This window comes from Rhipicephalus sanguineus, chromosome 1, assembly GCF_013339695.2.
Source record: "Rhipicephalus sanguineus isolate Rsan-2018 chromosome 1, BIME_Rsan_1.4, whole genome shotgun sequence".
Taxonomy (NCBI): Eukaryota; Metazoa; Arthropoda; class Arachnida; order Ixodida; family Ixodidae; genus Rhipicephalus; species Rhipicephalus sanguineus.
In genome coordinates, this window is record NC_051176.1 from 17,913,136 (window position 1) to 17,934,085 (window position 20,950).

Here is a 20,950-nt window from a genome sequence, read left to right on the forward strand (position 1 = left end):
ATCAGCGTGGTGCATACCCTATACCACGGGACGTGTTGCGGTATGTGCCACGCCGGATAGTTGAAAAGGCTTTATGATGTACACGTGAACAGAGCCACGTATTCATGGCATGACCGATGAATCGTGTTCTTAACACACTCACGTCCTCTATGCCAATGGTATATACCAATGCCAATTGGTATATGCCAATCTGGTATATACCAATATTTGTGACCACGAGAGTGCCCAGACATAGGCGGCTAGATAGATAGATAGACAGATTGAGCTAGACAGGTTGAGCTATAGACAGACCTTGTGAGAAGCACTCATCTTCATTTTGCACCAGTGCCAACGGGGGTGGGGTGGCGTAGCGGTGAAGCTTCCCCCCCCCCCTCCTCCCAATGAACCCTGCGCACGCCTATGCTCGTTTTGTATTTCAGTTCCAATATAATCCAATATAACAATACATACAGATGAACATCATTTACATCGTTGAATGCCTCAAGTGTAAGATGTCAAATATGTTTTCGAGAGCAAGCATTGCGGGTATTCCTTGAGAAATCTACACAAATTGGAGTTGGAATGGGAAACATTTGCAGTACTAAATTCCGGGCAAATATGGCAGCATTTGTGAACGACTTGTTTGGCGAAGGTGCATGCGCGCTATTATTGAGCATTATTGCGATAACTTCCGTGCGTTATGCGCTGAACTGGGAGTTCGTTCTACTGCGACATAGCAAGAGGGGTGACTGTCAGCCGCCAGAAGATGCCCTGGCACACGCGGGCCGAATCGGCAAGCTACGGGGCCAGTGGTTTGCTGCGCTGGTCGCTAGTTTAACGGTTATATATATGTGTATACCATAAGCAGTTTAATAGTAAAATGTACTCACAACCAGAAGGGCTATCAGGAGTGCGGAGAGGCCAGTGGTCAGCTGCAGGTAACCCAGTAGTGGATGTTGTACGCCAACAGTGGCAAGAGCAGCAGAGGAATCGTGTAGCCAATGCCGAAACCCACGTTCATCATCATCCGGTACTGTGGTGGCATTATCTCCATCACTACAGAAGTTACAGGAACAATGCAACAGGAATCTTTATTATAATACAGTCAAGTTTACGAGACTTCAAAGAAGTGCTTGTCTTGTACTAAGGTAAATCTGTTCGTTTGTTACATCTTCGAATGTTAGAAAGTCGAGCTAGTTGGTTCATTATAAAAGAAGGTAAGCGTGGAAACAAGAAACGAGGGCCGCACAAACGGCGGCTTGAAAGGGCGCACTGTGGCAGAACATCTGCGCATGTGCAGGCATGCCAATGCGGCACACGCGGGGTTCGACGTTAGAGATACTACTTAAAAGTTCATTCCTTCGCGATGTAATTAATGGAAGACTGGCGCACGCATGCGTTTCCACTATTGCCCCTAATCGCTGCGATGGTTGGTGATTAGTAAGAGAAAAACAAATATATCTAAGTAAAATAGAAATCATCAACCACAGTGAATAGGTTTAGAGCACTGTACGAGCGGCACCCCTGAGACAATTAGGCGTCAAGTTTCGTGACGGTTAAGGTCAGACAACAGAAAACTCAGTGGCTATGGAAAATAGGCTAAAACGGCTCTTTGGGACGCTCATGAGAAAAACGAATCATTTGGTATAACAATGTTTCTCGAATCTCCTTGCTAGAATCTTTAAAATGGCTGCTAAATGTTTTCATTCCGTAAATATTGTCACGTGAGGTGACGGTCTTTGTCCGTAAGCACGGAGACGAGGTGACCTAAAACAACACAAACTTTATTTGGGCGAACTTGTGCCCATAAGAAAACTTCCGTCGAAACAACTATTCGGCGGCAGCGAAGCGATGTGGTCGAACGTCGGCGGCGCGAGCGTCGCGCCCAAACTTTAGCTTGGGTTCCCTATGAAAGACGACGCGTTCCAGCGATGATCAGATTACTGACGGCCGACACTCTGTTCGCCACTATCAGTGAAAGCGTATGTTGCTTCCGCCTTGTATTTTTATTTTCCGGGCACAATAAAGAGTTTCGCCTTGAACCCGCCAAAGCAGCCGTATTTAACGTCACGACCACGTGACAATATATTCTGTTAGGTGTGAGGTGTTACAGCTGTGAGAAGCTTATTGCATACGCGCCAATCTCATCGCACATAAGTCAAGCTTATTCTAAAAAGACAGGGCGTGCAAACACGGACACAAGAAAGAAGTCAGGACACCACTCCTGACTTCTTTGTGTCCGTGTGCACGCCCTGTCTTTTTAGAATGAATACTTACCAACTAGCTCAGCTCTCTGTTATTCTAAGTCAAGCTTACATTCACGAGATCCTTCAAGTCGCTGATTTGTGGATGCCACGAGACGCAAAGCACCCCAAATCCACTCTTCAGGCTTCCTAACCAAGCATCGCGCAAGAGTAATTTCCATAACGACCCATAGCGGCATCAGAATTGCAAGACAGACGCCGCCGCATGGAATACGTGTGACAGGACAGTATGTAAGAGGTAGCGTCATGGTATGGACACAAAAAGAGAGAAAAATGAACAAAACGAAAGGTCGAGTATGCGTTCGCGCGCTTGTTTTAGTCGAGACGGTGCGAGCGCCACCGCGTAATGGAGACAATGGGAACTCGCAGGCCTCGTCGCATAGGAGAACTCTGACGGAAAGATAAAGGAATGCCACTGCCAGTAGTTTTATTCAGGTGGCTTAGTGGCAGCAGTGTCAGCTCGCGAAGCGGAATTCAGCCAATGTCTGTTGTTTCATACAGTGGTATTGCAATCGCGGTATCTTGTATCTAAGATACACGATACATTATTTAATGTAGCGGAAATACAGATAGAGATGCTCGTCTTGCGAGACGCATCGCGATACAGATGCAAGATGACCAAAGACTATTTAAGATGGTATCTAAGAAACATGCATCTTCGATACTACCCTGCACTGGGAGTCACATTCTCACTTCGAGGATATAAGCGTGCGTCAGTGAAGTAGTACGTGTTTGCGTCTCCTTGTCTTTGAGAAGGGTGCAGCTCGGGCTTGTCGCCATGTCGCGCGGTAGCGTGCGTGCTTGTGACGAGAGATTGGCTCTACATAGGTTCGTGCTCGTAGATCCGGTGGTACAAGAGTATGGCATCCTTGTGGAACTGTGGCGTTAGCGGACGATGTAGTTGTGTTAACACGCAACGCCCCTTCGGTGCGGCGTCGAGTCTTTCGTTCTGGGCTCAGTTTGGGCGCTCAGCCAGTTAAAGCTCTGTGTGCTCGTGTTTTCAGGCATATCGAGTGCCGCCTTGCAGGCGATCTGGATTGGTTGCTTTGCTTGGTCGATTTCGGTTTCTGGGGGACCTGAAAAGGGTTTCGAACGGCCCAAAGAAACGGCCACCCCGCGATCATCGAAACGCGTGCTCAACAATTAAATTTGGCAAACTTGGAATTTTCCTGATATCAACAACGCTCCATGTCGGCCTATTACTTCGTCACGTACTGATATGCGTTCAAATACAAAGGACGAGGTGGTGACGGTACACTGAGCCGAACATTTAATGTCGCAAATTCAGTGCGGCTGTAAGAAGAGGGCGGAGAGAAACAACTACCAACTGTCAACAATATGATGGCTGACAACTTGCTAGCTTGTTTTTGTAGTGCAGATAGCCTTATTGATATGTGTGCGGTGTGTGCCAGCTGATCCGCATACGTGAGCGAAAGTGTATCGTCATAAATTCTGTGTAACTGCTTTACAACAGTGTATCGTTATAGGTATGTTTGTGCAGGCCCCTTCATAGCTCCCTAAACCCTACGACGAGATATCGGCCAGGTTATCTCAGCACAGGCGTACCTACAAGTAAAAAAATGGAGCGCAGAACACATGAATAACAATGCGCAAACCTACTACTCGTCCTCAGCATCTTGCTATGACGCCACGCAGCAAGCACGCTGACATCAACACTACGCAGATTCCGACTTTGTACGCCGCGGTGGCACAGTGGTTATGGTGTTCGGCACTAGTACGCGGGTTCAACACGATCGTATTTTGATGGAGGCGAAAAGCAAGATTGCCGCCTACTGTACGATGCCAGACCCTCAGGTTACTTATGTACCCAGGTGGTCGAGATTATCTCGAGCCCACTACTGGGGCGTCTTCTGAGTCGCGTCGGGGCGTAAAGCCCCATAAACGAACCAATTACGAATCATTCCAGCTGTGTTATCCATAAGATTTCTTGACGTCGTTCGAGTTGTGCAACAAATTTTTAACACGGCTAATGCCGAGAAAAAAACAACTATCTTGGCTGTTTTGCCGATGCAGAACAACCACTACTTCGCCAAAGTGGAGGTTGCTTATTCACGGCGGTTTGTTCGGAAGGCGGAAACATACGAAAAGATACTATTCGAAATTTCTGCCCCGCCGACGACGGTGCCAACCCATAAGTGCCAACGACTTCGCCGAACAACAACGAAGCAATCCCCAATGCCTGGCAGAGGATTTGGAAGGCAAGACCACCATTGTACCCCAGGTGTTCAGGGGAGGATTGGCGTCATTGTTCTTGCACAACCACGTCCTCGTAAAGAACTTCTCGTCGGCCCGAGCCTTGTCGTTGTACCTTCGGCACTGCGACCAGATGTTCTACTGGCCCTGCACGACGACCCGACGGCGGGCCACCTCTGGCAAGGGACGCCATCTTTCCGTACATAACATTCGCTTACAACACGGCATTGCAAGATACGACGCACATGACGCCGTTCAAGCTACTTTACCGAAGGAGCCCCTCGACTTCGCTTGACGCCATGTTGTCAACGAGGACAACCTGGACGTTGCGTTCTACCTTCAGAGCGCAGAAGACGCCCGACAGCTGGCCGCCTACGCATCAAGAATCAGCAGACGACCGACAGCCCCTGTTGCAATCTTCGGGGACGCTTCGACTGTGTCTGGGTCTGGACAACGATATGCCGACGTGGACTTAGCGAAAAATTTCTTCGGTGATACTTCGGCCCATACAAGGTGTTCGATGTCTCGGCCCTCTGGACTACGAGGTGATCCCGCGGGTTCGTTCGTGAGAGTTCGTGAAGCCGTCCGCGGACGGCTTTACGAACTCTCACGAACTTTACGAACTTACGCCTTAAACCGTTTTATATTCGTTAGCGAACCGGAGGGCTTCACTTTTTGCGTTTTTTATTATTGTTTTTTTGTGTATGCATGTTTTTCCGTTCCATGTTCTGTTGTAAGCATAGGGTGATGCTTTTTCAGAGGTACGTCATGAAGCGTACAATTTTTCATTTACCATAGCTGAACTAAAGGTTTCCCTTCGGGCATAGTAACAAGTCGGCACCAGGTGCTGATCGTGTCATGTAGGAAATGGTGAAGCATCTGCATCCCGAAACACTAAAAACAGTCTTGTTCATTTATAATGTCATGTGGACGGCTGGTAAGATACCACCCTCGCGGAAAAAATCCGTTCTCATCCCAGTGGCTTAAATCCAGGTAAATCATAAAAGGGAACATACCATAGAGTTTCTCACAATAATACCTGGAGGGAAATCTGGCGCCACCGTCAATGCGAATTTTTTAAGGGGTGCCGTTGCCGCGATGGAATGACGGTATACGTGCCAGCGAGGTTGTGTTGCCTGGTGTTGCGCGAGGCTTTCGCTAAAAAGCGGATACGACTGCGCAAATAAGCTTCTCTGAAAAAAAAACTTTTATAACGGATCCCATTCACGCGTATCATATTCTATAATAAAAGCCCACTCCCCTGTACGGCATAACGAAACGTCGAAAGGAAGAAACAGACGACGAGCAGTCGCAGAGTGAACGCTGACCTTGTCGTCTGCCTTCCAAGTTTAGCGGTCGTTCGTTACTTTTACGCTTCGTAAATTGTATATCAACGCATAGGTTTTCAAAGTTAAATAAAACTCGTTTCTGTGCAATGATAAAAAAGAAATAGCTTACTACGTGCTCTTTCAGTGCGAAATGAACCATCCTTACGCAAGGAACTCGTTGAAGCCAGACGCGTCTTCGAAGAGTCCGGGCTCTTCGTGAACAATAGCAATCCGAGCCAAGTCTGAAGCGCACATATACCGTCATTTCCATGCATACAACAGCTTACTAGCGCCAGATTTCCCTCTCGGTATTATTGTGAGAAACTCTATGGGACACACATCTTGCCATGGCGGCCCTTTTGTTCTTATTTTTGTTTATTAAAAATTAAAATCGTGCCTTGAAACAAAATTATAAAAACGAGCATACGTTTCCAGCTCATGTATTTCCGAAAGCGGTCAAGCGGCAGTTGCGATTTCAATAGTTTCACACAGCTGAAGGGTATCGAACACGTACAGGCCTACCGAAGCTACAAAATAAACATGCATTAACAAAAAAAACTATATTTAACGCTCCAGAAATTGAATTATATGGCGCATTAAAATAAATCTCAAGGGGGGACAATGCAAGGGGTGTCCCCCCAGCCTGAACACAAGGGGGGTCAGGACCTCCTGATCCCCTCGTGATTTACGCCGGGTGCTCATCCCCCACAGGGAAAGGATCCATCCTCAGTCAGCAGTTATGGACCTATTGCTCTAACAAGCTGCCTGTGCAAGTTGTTCAAAGAAATGATGGACCGCACTAGAAGAGAAACTTGGGCTAGTAGGTGATTCATCATTGTGAAGGAAAAACAGCGCTAAAAATGGACGAGGACTAAGGAAAAAAACACGACACAGGCGCTTGCTTAGTCCTCGTACATTTCTAGCGCTCTTTTCCTTCACAATGATGAATCCCCAACTAGCCCAAGTTTCTCTTCAAGTGCAGTTATTTTTGTGCATCGGGCTCTGCTCTCTATCCCTACTTTCTTCATGAAGACCCGGCCACCTTGGTTTCTTCCATAGCCATTTGCGTACGTAGAGCAAGGGTTTGCTCTCGGTATATCAAATAGGGCCTTTGCCCGCCGGATCTAGAAGGGATGTGCGGTTTCCTCAAGGCTTCCGTAAGCCACGCCAGAAGGATGTGTCACAATATGTGCTCCGAGTTGTGGAGCCAGGTATGATTTTTCCAAGACTGTTTGGTGGTAACCTGCTCCAGTGAGCCAAATACAGACATCAGCGCCGCCTGCAAGAATGGCAGGTGACGACCAAGATAATAAACGAGTTACTTTGGAACACAGTGTGGCCAACGCTTCCGACCAGGAAGAAGAAAAGCCCGACTCAAGGGGAAGTGGCCTTCTTGGTGATTGCTCTATCCCGGAGGACGTACACAAGGTATTGAGCCTGGGACCCAAGTTCGCTTTTAAACCGAATGTTCCACCGGCGGAAAAGGTTGCTTTTTCAAGGAACATTTCCCGGTATGTGCCACAAGGTGAGCAAGTAAGATGCGTGTCTGATTGTGTTGATGTGTGCTCAGACGTCGTTGGCTAGACGAAGGCCTTCGCCGGGCAAGTGTGTCGTAGATTTTTTGGAAATAGACTTAGGGTATGCCTGTCAGATAAGGAAGGAATGTTTGTGGTCATGAGAGAGGGCTTTTTTAAGGAAAGGGCTGAATCAGCTGTTTTGAAGAATTTCAAAAGAGTTGATGTTAAAACAGGGAAGGTGAAACAGCGGGCGATCGCTATGCTGCAAGATAGGAACCTGTGCAGTCTCGTTAGTCGAGTAAAAAGGGCAAAACAATCAAACCTGCAGGTTTTCTTCTCAGTAAAAACCCATAAACTGGATTCCCGTTCAGGGCCATCATTTCGGAAAAAGGGACTTGGCTATCTGAAATATCGGCATACTTGCAGACGCACCTAGAAGCCCTCAATGTATTCGATCCTTTTTCAGTTAAGAACTGGTAAGGTGTAGTGGATTTTCTCAGGACAAGCAACCCGGGTTCATGTACGGCTTTCAGTATCGACATTGAGGACATGTTTTACTCCTTACCGCACAGTGAACTTTTGCAGAGTGTTAAATCTTGCATTGTTGAGGATAATAATGAAGCTAAGTTTGTCAACAGTTGTGGCATTTCCTTGGAAAGCTTTCTAGAATTGTTGGTTTTACCTGTAGTCAATATTTGTGCAATGGAAAGGGAGAATGTTTGTCCAAAAATTGGGGGTTTGTATTGGATCGAAGGCGGCACCAGTTTTAAGTCATATTTTGTGGGGTGAAGTTGACAGGTCTGTCGCCGAGAAGTTACGGGACCTGACCTGCCGTGTTTTCCGTTATGTCGATGATTTTTGACCATCAGTAAAATAGATAATCAGCCTAGCAAGACAGCAGATATAGTATCCTTTTTTAAGGATTCTGCTCATGGGCTGAAGATTACCTTTCAGCTGGCGGAAAAAAAGAGAGCTTCAGTTCCTCGATATCAGACTGCATTTTCATGAAGAACGTAGGTGTTGGCTCTATAAGCCCCGATCCATAAAGGGTATCTTGCCGTTTACCTCAGGCCATTCCAAGATAGTTAAGTCCAGCATTATTAATGCTGCGTTGCGAGCTGCGCTCCAGAAAACGTGCACGCATGCGTTAAAAGAAAGTTTCATGAGCCAAGTTGAAAGGCTTAAGTCGATGGGCTACCCTGATGCGGAAATCTTAAGAGGCTGTCAAAATCTAATCAAGTGGGTCAAAGGAGGGAATCACACACGTAGGAAAAAAGAAAGCGTGCGCAATGAAAAAAGGCCGGTTGTGGCCCCCTACGTGCATACGGTTTCCCATGGATTGAAGAATGCGGCATGTAGGTATGGGTGCGTGTTTAACGTCTGCTGCTAACAAGATGTCCTCGATTTGCCCCCGCTTGCATGGCAGAACTTCAGAGTTGCGCAAAACATGTACTTTCTGTCCGGACAAGAAGAACAATAGATATGATCAGTGTAAATCTTGTGTTGTTTATCGGGTGCCATTATCATGCGGGAGGGTGTATATAGGCTCCCAAGCAACGCTTAGCGGCGCTGCTCTTGACAGGCAGCGCCATCTCTGGCATAAAAATACAAACTGGGTGCCAGCAACGCGCGTTTTCCTTCTCTCCAACGCGCTGCCGCTTGCTTCCGTGCACGTACAGAGCTCCCGCGGTGCACTTGCGGCGTCTCATAATGTACCGCTTGCAGTGTGGCTGCAAAATGATCTTCAAGCTTGACTGGCACTTCCGAAAAGCGAACTTGATAAAAGGAGAAAGACCCGTCAATCACATTTATGGTGCAGAGCAGACGATCGACGACAACGTCGCCCGACTCAAAGCGAAATGCATTTTCCAAGTCGCGATTACACCGTGTAGGACGTATACCTCGAGGTAAGTCTCATTCTGTCATGTTAAATATGCGTAATGGTCTACGTGCACTCCGAAACGAAGCCGTGCACGCTATCGATGTCCTGCGGCGCGGACTACGAGTCATATGATTGCTGTTTTGATATGGCATGCTTGCAGTAGCAGCCGTGCACTTTCGTGAACAACGTTTGCGGCGTGCGAAGAAAAGAAATTATACGGCCATGGCACTGTTTCCTGAGAAGGTTAGAGTCAAGTCCTCCGTGCCGCTGGAGAGTCGCCTGCCGATTAAGACGCGAGGCAGCTAGCTGAGCTTTAACCACTGTTAAGCTAGATGAACTGCTTGCCTCGTTTTTTCGGCTCTCGCGTCATGCTTGCAGTCTCTTTTTATGATATCGACTTGACAGGCGTAAAACCTGCTGCCCGAACGCGGCTAGAAAATCGCACAGTGGTTACTTCAAGGTTGCAATTGCAAAGATGTATTAAGTGCCAGTTATATTTAGCGGCTTAAATATATATCGCACTAATAAAGTGACAAAAACAAAGCAAAGCTGCAGAACGATGTCAAAGCTTGCTGAAAATGCACAGACGTCCGTTCCGGCGTGAAAGCAGCCTTCCCGACGCGTGAATTGCAGGCGCCGAACTTCTGACAATGTGCCGAGTTCAATTGAATTCAACCAACTGTGCAACGCTTGGTATAACGCGAGTGTGAACGTTCAACAACGACGAGTAGGTCTCACGAACACGGGGAATAAAAACAGTGTTGTTTCACCTACAACCGTAACTAGACTTTCACAATGCGAGAAGACAGCGAGTAATCATTACTGCAGTCGCTGCGTGCATGCGCCGAGTACGTACTGATTCATGTAGTTGAAACGAATGAAAGCGGTGAACTCAGACAGCCAAAATAGAAGGCGAGAACGCGCTATCAGCTATCCACGCTTGCCGCCTTTATTTCCCGTGCCACATGCGGAGAACCGATACAGTTTCACACGTGAATCGCGTGCCTTGGTGTTGTCTGCACTGTTGTGCCGAGGCGAATACAGCGCGTATACTATAGAGACGAGTACGACAGACGCAAGAAAATGCACAGACACAGGCGCTGACTAACAACTGAGTTCTTGGATGTGGGCGCGAAAAGACAAGGACGAAGGGAAGAAGACACACACTGGCGCTAGCAAGAACAATGACAGACCAACAAGCGCAGTATACCTTTGAAGAATGAACATCAACCAACTAGCCCAACTTGCTGCTGTGTTACAGACCAACAAGCCCGTATCGCTACCCTCGTCAATAACAACTGAGGTTTATTGCTCATACTCCACGAAAATAAATTGCACGTATCAACAAAACAACCCATACGAAGAGAGGCACAGCAAAAGAAGCAAGGCTTGATAGGACACTCAAAGCAGTTAGCCAGTGGGGCCATGATTATATAGCCCCCGATAGGAAGGCTAGCTCTTTATCTAAAAGGGCTATTGATAGGGCGCTTACGCAGCTGTCCTGTAATTTCACGATATTTTGGGCCTCCATGATTTCTCCTATCGCTAGACCTGCGTAATGCTTTCGTGTGTTGAACTGGGGCGTGCATTCACAATCGCGGCAGGGATGCCCAGGTATCGTAGTGAATTCGCACGGTAAGATTGTATATTTCTAACAATGTTTTGTTAAGGCATCCGCCGGTCTGGCCGACGTAAGTGCGTCTGGAAGACAAGGGATTGGAATGAACGGCTCAATCAGTACATGACACGAATTGTCGCGATGATTAGTGGTGCAGCCAACCTTCGTCCGACCATTGATTCTCGTTTGCAAAGTGACAAGCGGTCAGGAGCTGAAAACAGAACGTGTATCCCATTTCTGCTGCCTATCTTTCTCAGGTTGTGGAGATGCATGTCGTAGGGAATGACCGCACACTTTTATTGCGATATCAATTATATCGACACTCTCGGCTGGTTTTGTCCGTCCCCGTCGCCGCCGTCATGCAGCGTATATGTATGTATATATATATAAAAGCCCCAAAGAAAAAGTAATTCAGAAAAATGCTTCCGAAGCGCGGAATCGAACCAGGGACCTTTCGCTCCGCAGCGCGTGACGCTAACCACTACGCTACGAAACGCAGATCCTCCAGGTAGCTAACGGCGAGCGTTATATACACATTCTTTACCGCTAGACGGACTCAGAGAGGGCAGGCGCTTATAAGCGTTTCTTCATTAACAGTGACATGGCGCGAGGAGCGCGACGGGCGTGGGGGTTGTATGTCTTGTGCTTTCCCCGCGATGTCCGTGCTGAAGTCACAGAGCGTACGAAGGTCACTTCCCTCGCTGCAGCGGCCGCGTTTGCGAAAGGAGCGCGCTTTTCAAACAGAAATAAGTAACAACTGCGACATTTAGTTCGCGCTCGTCCTGTGTGCACCTGTTCATTCGTTTCATGCGTCCTGCTTTATGTTTCAGCAGTGTTCTTGAAGTATCGAGCTGTGACGCTTGAGAGTTCGCGCTCGTCCCGTGTGCGTTCTTTTCGTGCGTCCCTTGGCCTCGAGCGACGCGCTGGCAATTTCGAGCTGCTTTCCGTTCTTCGCGTTACATTCAAATTTGTTGCTATCGCATTCATTGCTTCGCCGTTGCGGCGAAACTGTGACTTTTTTACCTTTGTCTCTTGCGCGAGTATTATCTGTCCTTAACATTGTTTCTGCCACTGAGGATAGGAGGGTTATCGGGTACCGAGCCTGTACAAGACGGCACTTCTGGTTCAAAAAGCTATTTTTTAGCTTGTGCTGGCACTATTTCTCGATAGCACTGGTGAAGCACCAATGTATGATGGTACGCTTAACCAACTTCGAGTGGGCTGAATCGAAGAGAATGATTGGTTTGTTAGCCGGAGACTGAGATGCCCAGCAAACATGATTGCTGGTAAATATAATTCCATTCTAAAAATCTGATGAAAACATTGGATGGCAGTTCGTGGTTGACAATCAAAGGGTTTAAAACACTTGAAAACGGAGAAAGAATAATTGGAGCCTCCAAATGGATGGCTTCCAGACGGCAGTCGAGAATTACAAGGTAATCATCGACAAATCTGAACACACGCTTCACAATGCTATCGTGAAAGAACTCGTTCAAAACTCTGTCGTGCATAGCCAGAAAAAGATCACTGAGGATCGGTGGAATAGACGAACCTATACATATACCATTCTTTTTAATGAAAAACGAACCATTCCATTCTGCGTAGGTCGATTTCAGGTAAAAGGAAAGCACCTCGATGAAGTCGGCAGTTGACATGCTACTGGCGTTTTGGAATTTTGCAGCTCCATGCTGGCCAATGCAGTCCTTGATACAACTGATCAAGTCTTCATGAGGTATGGCATAATATAAGTCTTTTATGTCAATAGAAAAACCTACTAAGGGCTTGTCACAGATATCCTTTAAAAACTTCACCACTGGTTCCGCATTCTTTACCAAAAAAGGGTCGACAATAGCTAGGAGCTTTAGCTGCTTTTGTAAAAAGGAAGCAACAGACTTGTGCCAAGTGCCTATCTCAGAGACAATGACACGAGACGGAGAACCGACCTTATGGGTTTTGTCAGAGAAAAACATTTCTAAACACAAGTGTTTGTTGCTCTCCATCGTACTGCGTAACTTGTCAAGATTTAGGCGTTCACACAGTTTTTTGGCTCTCTTCTTTAGCTTGTTTAGGCACACGTTGCTGCACTTATCGAATGATGAACCGACGGCTTCTTGGGCCTTGGTCAGGCACTCGCCTTTAGGTAGAACCACAAAGCCTCCTTCCTTGTCGGCAGGGAGAAGGAAAAGGCCACTGTCTTTGAGGAAGGTCACTGTCTTTTCCAGAGGCAGTCTCATGTTGGCCGGCTTGTGACGAGACAACACGTCCGCTCCCTCGGAAGCGCCACGTTCTACTTCAGCCTTAGGAACGAGTCGAGACACTTGCCTAACCAAGCTTAGAAGCTCTGGGGCAGATCGGTTTCGTTCAAAAGCGCACTTGGGACCACGAGCTAGAACGTCGTGCACCTCTCTTGGAACGGTGGCTCCACCAAGTAGGTGAACATGGTTTCTTTTCGAAGACGGTTTCTTCGGAACAAGCGAACGAACACATGGGAGGGTGAGTTGCCGCAGATGCTCAGTTGTCCGATCCAGTAAGCGACCAAACTGACGGCATAACTCCCCCGAGTCTCTGTTAGGATTCGAGGCTCGCAGCTGCAACCATAAGTGGTCCTTGAAAAGGCGCCGCTGTCTATGTAGTTCAGCCCGTATTAGCTTGCAAAAACGGACTCCATGTCCTGCCGAAGGCGGAAGACCTCCGAACAGGGCCAGAATATCAGGGGGCAAGATTTTTGTTCCAGATGCAGAAGCGGAGCGAACGTGCTCTGCACGTAACAGCTGCGATGATTGGTACCAGGCGGAGCGGATCACCTGCACTGTTGTGGCAGGCCACGACACAGTAATACTTCGGACCTCGCTTGCGCTTCCGCAGGGTCGCTTCTGCCAACGTGGAAATGCAGCTTCGAACTGCAAGCCCCTCGGTTCAGCGTGGCAAGCTGTCGGCACGGCGCCCCAGTTCCCCGCACCGACTGAGCACGCGCGCGCGCGCGTGTTCCCGCTGCTGACAAACAGATTGAGCTGGCCGCGCATGCACTCTGTTGCACCAGAGCTTCCCTCCAGAGCCGCAGAGTGGCGCTGTCGTCGCGCCGCAAACGCGACGACAGCGCGTTTGCGGTTAGAACGCGAAGCTATAAAGCGAGATTCAGTAACGAAGACGAACACTGTACATGCTGCGGAGGAACTAGGGAAACGATGGAACATGTACTGATTGAATGTGGCGATATTCACCCAGGTATACGTGTGGGCACGAGTCTACAGGAAGCCTTGGGTTTTAGGGACAACAATGGAAAGCTGAACACGTCCGCGATAGAAATAAGTAAGAGACGGTTAGAGTATTGGTGGCAGAAGAGTAGAGATAAAGTACAAAAATAAATAATAGGGGGGGGGGGGGGGGGAATAAGGTCATTCTGCCTTAAGAGGCAGAGAGATAGACCGTGAATTTATAAATATTTTTGGTATAATAAGATAGATTTAATCAATGTAGACAAGGTATTAGGCCAGCATGAAACAAGGAAGTTTTTCCTTTTTCTTCGAGCATGGTGGCAGACATGTCACCGCCCCGTTATAAAGGGGACGCTCATAGCATCCATCCATCCAAACTTGAGCTTGGGTTCCCTATAGGACAATCCGGGCGGTGCGTTTATAAAGGAACACCTATCATCGTTAACGGCTTCCGGAGGTTTACATTTGTCGGCTCATTGTAGAGAGTCTGGCTGCCAGCCCATGGCGCAGGAAACCACGTGTTTGTTTCGTCATCGGGACAAGTGCACTAAGGAGGTGATGGAAGCATTTTACATTGAAAGGGAAGGGGAAGGGTGCGTGAGTAAACCGTTGGTTGTCCTTGGTGAGAAAGAAGTTAGATACCTGAATTCAATGCTGCCGCGTTGAATTTTTGTGGACTGATATGCAGGTTTTTATATAGATGGCTTGTTCTTCTCTTTATCGGATGTTCTTACAAATGTAAAGAATCGTCATGAGTTCTCAGTTGTGTAGATTTGATTCCCTCTGCTGCGCAGACGATATGGAGTGTCGTGTGACCAAGTCAGCTGTTGTATATATGTGTGCGTGCGTCTTCCAATAAATTTCTGTTGCGAGTTCAGCGCCTGTGTCGTGTTTTCTTCCTTAGTCCTCGTCCATTTTTAGCGCTGTTTTTCCTTCACAATTGTGATGGACCGGCGCCTAATCTGTTTTTTAGAATGCAACAAACTATGAGATCTTCTTCAATGCAGCTTCAGGGACAAGGCAACGATAGATCACTTTGTTCGAATCGAGGCCAGCATCCCGGATGCCTTCGTACAAAACAATTTTTTCTCTCCGTATTCTTAGATCTAGACAAAGCGTATGACACGACATGGCGTTATGGTATTGTCCAAGACCTTTCCGCGATGGGTGTTCGTGGCAACATGCTGAACACAATTGAAAGCTACCTCACTAACCGCACCTTTCATGTGAGAGTTGCTACCGCCTTGTCCAGGGCTTTCACCCAAGAGGCTCGTGTTCTGCAAGGTGGTGCGCTTAGTTGCACGCTGTTTATTGTGAAATGAGCTCCCTAAAGTCATTCCACCCATCATGTATATGTAGTTGACGTGCAGATAGGTTTCAAGTCGTGCATTCTTCCTATTTGGAACGAGGCGTCCAAATTTGCCTAAATAGAGTAGCTAAATGGGCTGGTCAGAATGGCTTTAGGCTGAGCCCACAGAAAAGCACATTTGTTCTCTTCACAAATAAGAGAGGGATTGTACCGGACCCTACAGTTGAAGTCTGTGGAAGTACCATACCTGCAGTCTCTGAACACAAATTCTCGGCCTCATACTCGACTGAAAGCTGACTTTCATTCCTCACTTGAAACACTTAGAAGCGAGGTGTCGGACGATGATGAACATACTAACCTCCGTATTCTCAAACAAGCCTCGACTCGAAGTCGTCCTTCACTTGAGCGAGTTGAGCGCAGTGCCGCTGCTCGACTGAAAATGATGCCGCGCTTCTCAAGAATTGCTGCATTATCGCTGATACGCAGTTACTTGCTCTGCCTAGAGACGGTGCTCCCATCGAATTTCTCAAGTCAAGGTGAAGCGTTGGGTGAAGGGACGTTCTAGAATACGGGGGTAAGCTCTTGCACACACAACATGGCAGCAGTGACAGAAAATGTCTGATGAACCTGAGCAAAAGTCTTATTTCATTGCTTTGAGACTACGGTGCTATAGTTTACAACTCTCCTGCACGGACTGCCTTCAAATTGCTAGACCCTGTTTACCATCTAGGTATCCGCCTCGCAACCGGTACCTTTAGAACAAGTTCAGTACAAAGTCTGCATGCAGAATCAAACGAATGGTGACTCCAGCTACAAAGGGCATACACCAGTTTCACGTACTTCCTGAAATTCAACTCCATGTCAGAACGTATCTGCTACTCTACCAAAAATGACACATCATCCCTTACATTCTGTTAGAGAGCCGTTCTCACTGCGTGTGAGAAGCCTTGCTGAAGAATGAACGTCCCAATTTTAGAACACCATTTATTGTCACCAGCAAAACTGCTGTCACCATGGTACTGGCGCCTAGTCGATTGTGACATATCGTTTATGTAAATCTGAAAGCATGCCCCAGAGACACACATTCAAATTTACTTTCGAGAACTTCAAGCTGAACACTCATGCCCGGAATGCTACACGGACGCAGCAAAGTCTTATACGGGAGCAGCCTATGCAGCACTTGGACGGTCGTTTTCCGAATCAGCCGTTCTCCACACCGAAACGAGTACACTTAGGACTGAGGCGCATGCTGTACCATTGGCTATTAAACATATAAAACCAACAAAGGTACATAAACGTGTTATATTTACTCATACATTAAGTGTTGTAAAATCGCTATTGCGCCTTCTTAAAAGCAAAAACAGTGTCTTGAATGAGCTTTATGCACTCTTTTGTACGGTGTATATGGCTAAGCAGCATGTAACAATATGTTAGGTACCAGGTCATAGAGGCATCAAGGGAAACGTGGCTGCAGACCAAATCGCAGTATCGACAGCAACAAAAAGTAGAAATTCTTCAGTAGTTCTACCAGCCTTAGACTTGAAACATTTCTTTCGCAAAAAAAACTTAGGGGCTATTGGCAATGCCTGTGCGATAGTAAGACGTTTAATAAGCTCCACATCATAAAGCCGCAGCTGCAAAACTGGCCGTTATTAAGCAAAGTACGACTTACTGAGGTTATTTTCTGTCGCCTTAAAATAGGTCTCACATACGGCACACATCTTCCCTGTTGACCGGCAATGAAGGTCCTATTTGTAGTAAAATGGCGAGCCCCTGACAGCCTTGCCTTTAAGGAATATATGAGCACAATAATATGAATATATTGTCACGTGGTCATGACGTCGACGAAGACCGCAGGCGACGTGTCCAAGATGAAACTCTTTATTTGGCCGAACTTGTGGCCGAGAAACGGAAGGTTAATTTACAGCAATACGCACGGTATGCACTGATAGCGGCGAACAGAGCGTCGGCCGTCGATCAACTGACAAGCGGTGAAGCGCGTCGGCATTTCCAGCGTTATCGCTGGTTGTCGCGCAAGCTTAGAATAAGCTAGAATGTTCGCGTCTTGCTCGCAATCTTAACAAAACCATCTACAATAATTACGAAGTGTCTCGAACAATGAGGCGCGGTTTGCGCTGAGTGTTGCTGACAGTCCTTGCGGGCGAAAACCGAATACAGGAAAAGTTATAATAAGAAACGCACGTGGCAATGCCCGCCTCTGAAAAAGTTTAAAACAGAACACGGAGGGGGGGGGGTCAATGTATGCAACAATAGATAACAACAATAAAGCAAGAAAGTACAATAAACAATAGGCACAAGCAAGATAGTACAATGATAAAGCAAAAGTAACGTCCTCAGATTCACTAACGCGCGTAATACGGCTTGAGGCGCACGACATGGACGACTTCAGGTCGCGCACAGCGCCGCTGAGAGTTCGTAATGCCGTCAGGGACAACCTCGTAGTCGAGTGCGCCGAGGCGTCGTAGTACCTTGCACGGTCCGAAATATCGTCGAAGAAGCTTCTCACTAATTGCTGTCCATACCCATACACGGTTACCGGGTCGGTAATCCATGTAGCGTCGTCGAAGGTTGTAGCAGCGACTGTCAGTCGTCTGCTGGTTCTTGATCCGTAGGCGGGCGAGCTGTCGTGCTTCTTCGACGCGCTCTAGGTAGGTGGTCACGTCGAAGTTTGCCTCGTCGGTCTCGTTTGGTAACATGGCGTCGAGCGTCGTTGCCGGGCTCCGTCCGTAGACCAACTTGTATGGCGTCATCTGCGTCGTTTCTTGTACGGCCGTGTTGTACGCGAATGTCACGTACGGAAGGATGGCGTCCCACGTCTTGTGGTCGACGTCGACGTACATGGCCAGCATGTCGGCGATGGTCTTATTTAGACGCTTGGCCAGGCCGTTGGTCTGTGGGCGGTACGCGGTGGTCCGATGGTGGCTTGTGTGGCTGTATTCGAAGATCCCTTGAGTTAGGCCAACCATAAACGCCGTACCTCTGTCGGTGATGAGGACCTCTGGGGCGCCGTGTCGAAGGACGATGCTCTTGTAGCGCCCTCGTTCGGGCGGCGCGCAAACAGGAGAGCGCGCGATGGCGAGAGAAGAAAATAAAGAATTCGCTAGGCCGTGGCACGTAAAGCCACGGTTCACGTTCCTTGCTGGCATCGATTATCGTTCAGGCGCGTCTTTCCTTCGCTCCTGTGGCATAAGCCTACAAGTGGTGACCTAGGACGAAGACAATGACTGACTCGAATGCACCCTCAACTGATCAAGCCTCACGTCTGCAGGACGTCTCGGCCGTGCAACTGCGTCTCCCATCTTTCTGGCCACAGGACCCGCAAGTTTGGCTTCACCAGGTCAAGGCGCAATTCTTCCTGTACCGCAATGCCTCGGAAACGACACGCTACTACCACGTAGCCTCAGTTCTTCCTCCTGATGTTGCCAGCGAGCTCTCCGACGTCCTCATCCAACCCCTCGGACACTACGCCATATCAGCACCTTAAAACCAAGGTGCTGGAGCGATTCATGACCTTCAGAACGCGTCCGCGTCTATAGAGCGACCTGGGTTGATGCCTTGCCACTGGTGCTCTTGTGTTTACGAGCTGTCATCCGGGCAGACCTGCAGTGCTCAACAGCAGAGCTGGTGCATGGCACTTCTCTACGGCTTCCGGGAGACTTCTTCAGGTCAAAGAAGCTACCAACCAGCCACAGCAATTCCTACAACGCCTCCTCGACTGCGTTCAAGACCTCCGTACCACTCCACCCAGACTTTACGAACACGAGGCCATATTCGTCCACCCTGATCTGGCCACTGCCAACACATGTTTTCGTGCGCCACGACGCGGTCAGAACACCTTTGACACCAGCCTAGCACGGACCAATCCGCGTCCTTAACCGCACCCCTAAAACTGCCACTCTCTCTTCCGAACGGCCGTGAAGAGACAGTCAGCTTGGACCGACTTAGGACGGCGTACCTGGAGACCGCCATAGAAAACCTCTCATCTACGCCTGACCTTCCGTTTGACTACCACAAACGGCTGTCACATTCCAACTTCCAGTCTACACGGGGGGCCCTGTAGCGCCCTCGTTCGGGCGGCGGCAAACAAGAGAGCGCGCGATGGCGAGAGAAGAAAATGAAGAATGCGCTAAGCCGTGGCACGGAAGCCACGGCTCACGTTTCCTTGCTGGCTCGATTATCGTTCAGGAGTGTCTTTCCTTTGCTCCTGCGGCATAAGCCTACGCTCTCAACGAAGTAAACTGTTGCGCGGAAGAAGTAGACGGGGAACACAAAGAAAGACACACACAGAGCGCGTGTGTGTCTTTTTTTGTGTGTTCCCCGCCTACGTGTTTCCGCGCAACAGTTTTACGAGTATGACAACCAACAAGCCCAAGTCGACACCCTTCTCAACGAAGAACGTGGCTACATCAGCGGCACTGCCTTTGGCAGGGCTTTTGTATCGGCGTAGCGGGTGAGGTAGTCGGTAGCGACGACGATCAATTTATTTCCGCAAGTCGACTTGGGAACGGCCCCAGTAGGTCCATCCCGATCTGCTGGAATGGTCTCCGAGGAGGCTTGATCGGCTTAAGGAAGCCTGCTGGTCTTGTGGGCGGTGTCTTCCGTTGCTGACAGACTCGGCACGTCCTATACGTAGCGAGTGACGTCGGCGGCAAGGCGCGGCCAGTAGTACGTTTCCTGTACTCGTGCGAGCGTGCGGGAAATCCTAGGTGTCCAGCCGTCGGGTCTCGTGCAGGGCATGCAGGCATTTCTGTTCGCAGTCCCGTAGGTACAACAATAAATTAGCCGGCTCGGGCGCTGAGAGAATTCTTGTTTACGAGGACATTGTGTTTTAATAAAAATGATGCCAATCCTCGCCTGAATACTTTTGGGACAAACCACGGTCCTGCCCTCCAGGTATTCCACTAGAACCTTAAGTTCCGGGTCGGCTCTCGCTGTCGTTCAGCGAAGATCGTCGCACTTATGGCTCACAACCAAGCTGTCATCATCCTCTGTCGTCGGGCGGTTGTAGGTCGACGGGGGCAACGGACAAGCAGTCGGCGTCGGAGTGTGTCCTTCCGGACTTGTACACGACTGTAATGTCGAATTTTTGAAGTCTAGGGCTCCACCCGTGCGAGGGGACCTTAAGGGTCCCTTTAAGTTAGCTAGCCCAACAAAAGGCGTGATGGTGGCTCACAATTTTGAAGGGCCTGCCCTAGAGGTAGGGGGCGACGAAATTTTGACGTCAGCACCAGGGCGATTGATGGCGAGGCACTCCTTTTTTGGTTGTGAAATAGTTGGCCTCTGCTATGACAGCGTACCGGCTAGCAGTAACCGGATACCCTTTCCAGTCCGTCCGTCTGCTGCACAGGACGGCGGTTCGAGTTCCTATGCGTGCTTGCATCGATGTGAATCTCCATATATGCGTATTCGCTGGAAATGCGCAAGTACCGTAGGCGTCTGCAGGCGTCCGTCATCAGTTCAGAAAAGCTTCGAACTTGCGCTGTTTGCCCAAACCGCCTCGAATTCGACGTCGGTCTTTGTGAGCTGCGTCAGTTGGCTCGGCGATCCGTGAAAAGTCTTTGACAGAGCGTTTGTAGTAGGCGCACCAGCCAGAGAAATCGGCG

General features: G+C 48.6%; 1 protein-coding gene across 1 annotated transcript in view; it reads right to left on the reverse strand.

The window, feature by feature from the left end:
• Positions 1–907: 907 nt before the first annotated feature.
• The window catches only part of LOC119371620 (solute carrier family 22 member 8), a 227,182-nt gene continuing 207,139 nt past the window's right edge, over positions 908–20,950 (reverse strand). The window contains exon 5 of the mRNA XM_037645075.2: positions 908–1,035. Within this exon, the coding sequence (XP_037501003.1) occupies positions 908–1,035 (128 nt within the window). The remainder of the gene's footprint in view (positions 1,036–20,950) is intronic.